The 6,638-nt window shown below is 37.2% G+C and overlaps 1 protein-coding gene across 1 annotated transcript in view; it reads right to left on the reverse strand.

The window, feature by feature from the left end:
* Nucleotides 1–4,426, reverse strand: part of LOC111862150 (importin subunit alpha-3) — a 62,714-nt gene extending 58,288 nt beyond the window's left edge. The window contains exon 1 of the mRNA XM_023847330.2: nucleotides 4,087–4,426. Within this exon, the coding sequence (XP_023703098.1) occupies nucleotides 4,087–4,152 (66 nt within the window). The 5' untranslated portion in view covers nucleotides 4,153–4,426. The remainder of the gene's footprint in view (nucleotides 1–4,086) is intronic.
* Nucleotides 4,427–6,638: the final 2,212 nt, after the last annotated feature.

Raw genomic sequence — 6,638 nt, forward strand, 5'->3', positions numbered from 1 at the left:
CATAACAAAATACATATCAACATTGTCAATAACAGAGCAAAATCATATCCAAAGAGTTATGGGCATCTTACAATAAAAGTTTAAAAATGACTAGTGTAGTTTTATTTATCTGTAATTAGCACAATCATCCCTTGTTTTCCATTCATAATACTCACCTAAAGAATAAAAAGAGCCCACCTGCAATTAAATAATTAAATACAACATGCATGTAACACTTGCACTGCAACTTATTATCATAATAAAATACATATTAACATTGTCTATAACAGAGTAAAATCATAACTAAAGAAGTATAGGTATCCTACAATAGAAGTTTTAAAAATGACTAATGTTGTTTCACTTATCTGTAATTAACACAATCATCTCTCGTTTCCCATTCATAATACTCATCTATAGAATAAAAAGAGCCCACCTGCAAAAAAATTTTTAAGGGAATATTTGAATTTATTTAAATCTTGCAAAAAATATTTTTATACTATGTGGTAATTTGTTAAATATTCTAATTCTAGTGTAAGATATTCCCTTTTGAGCCCTGGTTGATTTAAAAGTTGGATAATGTTTGTATCTTTGTCTCGTATAAATGTTATGAATATCTGAATTTGCTACATGCTTGTCCATGTTTTTAACTATGAAGACCGATACTGTGAATAAAAAGGAAGAATATTTAATTTCATGTGATAGCACAGCAACATTTACTACTTTAGATTCAGGTTACATGACTTAACAATACTAAATTTGATTTGAAGAAAGCAGTCTTCTGGGATTTGGCACCGCGTATATGTGGTGTTAACCGACGTTTCGGAGGAACGTATCGCCTCCATCTTCAGCGTAGAAGGAAAAATATAAGAAATTCACAAGCGAAGAGACCGTGAGAACGGGTAAAAGCAGACTGGTGTTGGAAATATACACAGCTATGTGAGAGCAGAGAAGGAAGGGAGGAAGGGAAAGTATACAAGTGAAATCAGTAGTGTGGGAGGGGGGAAGGAGCTGGGACAAGCAGGGTTTTTGTGTTGGGGGAGAGAAAGGCAAGGTTAAAGGCGGGGCACTAACCCTTAAGCTGGGGAGGTTGCTATGTTAGTGTGTCTTGGCCTGTGTAGCCTTGTGGATCTGGCATCAGGTCCCGGGGGGCTTTTTGGGGAACAGATGAGAGGCTTCCATGACTTGCTGAGAGCCCCCAGCCTAAGGGTTAGTGCCCTCCCTTTAACCTTGCCTTTCTATCACCCGACACATCTTATACAAAACCCTGCTTCTGTCACAGCCCTTCCCCCCTCCCACTCCACTGATTTTCCATGTAGACTTGCCCCCCCCTTCCCTTCACTGCTCTCACATAAGTGTGTTTATTTCCAACACCAGTCTGCTTGTACCGGTTCTCACGGTCTCTTCGGTTGAAGATTTTTTATTTTTCCTTCCACCCTGAAGATGGAGGTGATACGTTCCTCCAAAACGTCAGTTAACACCACATCTACACAGTGCCACATCCCAGAAGACTGCTTTCTTCATAGTCACCGCCGAGAAAACCTCAAATCTTACAAAATTACTGTTGTTCCTGAAATTAAACCTGTGAATTATGAAAAAGAATAACATTCTGTAATTGGTTTATCAGTCATGTGCATGAAGGACTTATAGATCCTAAGCTGACATTTTTCACAGATGAAGCTAATTTTAATCTTTCGGGATATGTTAACTTGCAAAACAACAGGTATTGGGGCAGTGAAAATCCCCATGCCCTAATTCAACTTCCGCTTCATGACCAAAAGATCGGTGTATAGTGTGCGATTTTATGAAGGAACTCTTGATGCTCAACAATACTTTAACCAACCCATTTTTCGTTAATTTGGCACCGGCAGATTCAGTTATTTTATGCAAGACAGCACAACTCCACACACAGCTAAGGAAACTATCTGGCCATTAGACAGTGTGTTTGGGGAGTAAATGGAAAGGAATTATTAGCAAGAGTTTGTTGGCCCCCTAGATCCCCAGCTATAAACCCCTGTGATTTTTATTTGTGGGGAAAACTCAAAATTGATGTGTATGCCAACAATCTACATGACCTGGAGGGTCAAAAGCAGAATATTCGTGAAGAAATTTACAACATTCAGCAATGAATTGCAACAAGTTTCCCAAAATCTGTTTAAAAGAATTCAGACATGTCTCACAGCAGAGGGCACACATTCTGAACATCTTCTATGATAGTGAGTACAATATTAATTACTATATTTGATTAATAATTAATGAAAGACATAAACCAGCCTGTACCAACCATGCGGCAGCATTTTTCTCAGCAAGTGGCCCATCACTTTCGCAGGAAGTTGCCAACAGTAAAATCAATGCCCAATGAGCCTGCGCTCTGAACACGGTGTAGTATTATCATACAACAGTCAACACAAGAAATTTGTAATAAAGAAACCAATATTACTGCAAACAATAAAGATAACATTAGTATCCAACCATACCCAATTCTTATTATCACTTCGAACTGTTAACATTTGTCACCCATATCAACATCAAGGAAGTTTCCTAAACAAATTCTACAGATGATATATAAAAACAGAACTAACAAATGTCAAAAATAATATTTCTGTTGTCTACAATGTCATGTAATGAGGGTAGTTTCCACTCCTCACTGGCTGTTGTCCCCATGTAACGACAGCTTGTTCAGACTTCCATTGTTTCTAGTAATTTACTTGACACAGTCTCCATGAACAGTCATTAACATATTTGACCACTGTACAGAAACTCTTCACCTTCTGACATGTCTAGGACATACAAATGCCTCACTTTCTGGATATGACATTAAAAGTTTTCTGATATGGACTAGGTATATAAACAAATCAAATTTCATGAGGTATGGCTTTTACAAAATACATGACTGAAAAACCTGTAAATTTTGTACATTGAACACACATGCATTTAGTACATCTCTATAACAGAATAATCAGCTGTATTAATAAAGTTTTTATGGACCGTGTTAGAACTAGCAACCTTAACTAAAACACAAATTCAGTAACATGTCACACAGCATGGCTACATTATAAAAGTTTATATTCTATACATAAACCTCTAATTCACTAACATGTATATATGATCAACATATTGTAATATTAATCCAAATTATAAAAACCTTAAAATCAATGTAACCACCCATGTGATTTTGTTATGATTATGATAATATATAAGAAAACTTTACAAGAAAGGTATCCAGTAATGAAAAGTACTTGAGAAAAGATCTACCCTACGTTGCCGATGGATAACAAACACATTACACCTGTTCTTTTATCCAAGTAGTTTCATGAAACATCACTCTTACAACACTTCTTTCTACTAGCTATAAAAGTACAACTATATTATAACAACATATATACGGGAATATAACTCATAATTCTTCATCGTTTAAGTTGCTGAATCCCTCTCATATTCTATTTTACACGAAAAATGTACTTTGAACATGGAAATGTATCTTCTCTCAAATTAAAATAGCAAAGCATCCTAACATGATCGAATTAAACAACACTTAGTCGATGCAATTATCAACTTAATATATGCACCATTTCTTTAAAAAATTGTGCCATAATTTCAAACTAAAACTGAACTGGAACAATTAAAATCTAGCCATGGAGTGGTCACAAAGTCCCTATGCTTCCTACTTAGAAGTTATCTGTATGCTCCACTCCATTCTCCAAATACATTTTCATTTTTCCCCCATGTTCTTCTGGGCATCTTCCATGCTCACGGTCTGATGTGATCAAAGCAATCTCTGATAGTTGTTTGTAAGTCTTCAACTGTTGCTGGGCGGAGTTGAGAAATTCCGCACATTTCCATGGAATCTTTTTTGTTGTTGAAAAGCCATGAATACTTCTGTTTGGAGGGCTTCTATTTCACTTATCTCATAAGTCAAATAAATTCATTAAACAAATAATTAACAGAATACACAGTTCATGCATAGGGGCCTTCTGGCCACTCCATACTGCACCCTCCAAATTGGGTTGTTCCCAATGCAATATTTCTACTACGACATGATGCTGGTGAAGCAGCAACAAAGAATGTACTAGCCTACAAATCATTCAGTTGTAGTTCAGTCTTACTTACATCCTGATCCTTTCCTTTATTCTTGAAAACCTGCATTCTGTTCTTACTCTGTTGATCGGACGCCATTTTTAACTAAATTCGAGGGCCAACCTCGTTCCGTTCAAAATGCCGGTGTCGCACTCAAAGCAATATCCTATGACGTCACACGACTATGTGTTAAATACCACTGAATACTAAAACATAACAGTGTTATTGGAATTTTTGTACATATATTTTCTCGCAGATAACGTTTAGACATAACAATTATTTAATTCTGTAATTACGCAACTGCATTTAGCACTACAGCGAGAATTACCACACACTTGAACATAAACACGGCTTCTTTAAGCAAAAGTAAAATACATCCACCAAACCGCGTTCATTAAAGAACAATTTTAATATCAGGCTGTACACAGGAGGAAAACATAACAGCACAAAAAGGGATTCACAGTTTATTGAAATTATTTTTTAGTTATAGCTTTGTAATTATAGCCTTGCTTGATGTCAAAAACATGTAGAGAAATGGTCTGATAATGAGAATAGATCCCCCTACGATATTGTCTAAAAAATAAACAGAAGATATACTATGATATTTTCTAGATTACATTGCAAGATATTATCAAATAATATCATATATCTTATAAGACATAACATCATCTCATATACACCCGGTGTGTCCAGGATCCGTTTGGACCGTTTGGACGGTTTGGACTCTCTCTTTTTTTTTTAAACCCTGCAATGCCATCTGTTGGCGAGTTGTGGCGTTAAGATTCTTGTAGTTTCAGCTCTGGCTGACTATAATTTCAAAGCGCAAGCATCGCTGCATCATGTGTTCTGACCTTGAATGTAACAGTACTGTTCTGACGGTACTGAAACTCGTCGGAAAATGGCGGTTGAACGAGAGCCAAAAAATTTTGTTTAAAGTTAGGCAAAACAGCCGGAGCAGCGTACGAAATGATGGAAAGTGTATACGGTAGTCATTGTTTGAATCGCTCGAACATTTTTCGATGGTATGCTATATTTCGTGACGGCAGGGAGGACATTGAAGACGCTCCACGTGCATCAAAGACGAGAACAAGTCGCACTGAAGAAAATGTGACCGAAATCCGTGCACCAGACAGATGTGTTTCTGCAAGACTCATCAAGGAGCTTTTGCGAATACCAAAAAGTACTTTGCATCAAATTTTGACCGAGGATTTGGGCAAACGGAAGGTCTATGCGCGGTCTGTACCACACGCGCCGCTGCAAAGCGATGAAAAACATGCCAGAGTGGAACACTGCAAAGACAGGTTACGGTCGGCCCAAAGTGATACAGAATTTACAAATTCGATTGTTACTGGTGACGAGACATGGTGTTTTCAATATGAGCTTCTCACAAAGCGGCAGAGTGCAGCGTGGTTGAGCACAAAGAAGCCGAAACCAGAGAAAGATCACATGCAAAAGAGTCGAGTAAAGACACTACTAACCATTTTCTTCGATTCCAAAGGTATCATTGACAAAGAATTTCTGCCAGAAGGTCAAACGGTGAATTCTGATTATTATCTCGGAGCCCTCAATCGTTCGTGTGCCAGAATTCTTCGAATTCGACCTGAATATCGAGAGGTCGCGCTCCTCCACGATAATGCCCCACTCCACAAATCGAAGATCGAGCGCGATTTTTTGGCCAGAAAAGGGATCACAGTCCTCGATCATCCTCCGCATTCGCTAGATTTGGCTCCAGCAGATTTCTGGTTGTTCCCAAAAGTTAAGTTGGCGAAGAAAGGATACCGTCACGACACCATACAGGACATCCAAAGGGAATCAACCACAGTTTTAAATGCGATTCCACAGAAGAAGTACAATGACTGTTTTCGAGAACTTTTCTATCGATTCAAGCTATGTATTGATTCAGAAGGAGACTATTTTGAATAACAAGTGTGAAATTTTTAAAATAATTCATGTCTTGTATTTTTAATGAACACAGTCCTAACAGAACCTGGACACACTATGTATGAATGGATATTTGGATAGCAAGATTTCAGACACTTCCAGGAAGGTTTTCGGATTGAAGTGAAATTGTTTCCTTCAGTAAACAGCATCCGGACAATGGTGTTATAGACACGGATTTGGCAGGCCGTGATTGTTATGGTGTCTTCTTCACGTTTGATTGATATTTCAGATTTCGCATATTGATTTACATATTTCGGAAAACATTTATAACTTGTCATTTATTAATTTCGCGGCTGAACCAATGCACGAATTGAAAATAAATTGTATTTATGATGTGATGTGATGTATGTGTGCAGTACACAACACACAGCACATTGGAAACATCTAACCATAAGCCATNGTGTATTTTTAAAAGAAATTTAGAAAACTATTAATAATTTTGAGGGAAAAACAGTATTTCATTCATTCCCTGTGTGTTTCTTGAAGTAACCTTTATAAAATGAAACATTCGGAACACGAAAACATTTATAGCCTTATATATTGTATGTCCGAAACCGTTTGTAACACAGAATGTAACCCTTGTACATGATGTGAGGCCAGTGTCAAATATGTCAAAATATAAGTGCTTTCCGCTTCGAAATCTG

Source organism: Cryptotermes secundus, unplaced genomic scaffold (assembly GCF_002891405.2).
Source record: "Cryptotermes secundus unplaced genomic scaffold, Csec_1.0 scaffold799, whole genome shotgun sequence".
Lineage (NCBI taxonomy): Eukaryota > Metazoa > Arthropoda > Insecta > Blattodea > Kalotermitidae > Cryptotermes > Cryptotermes secundus.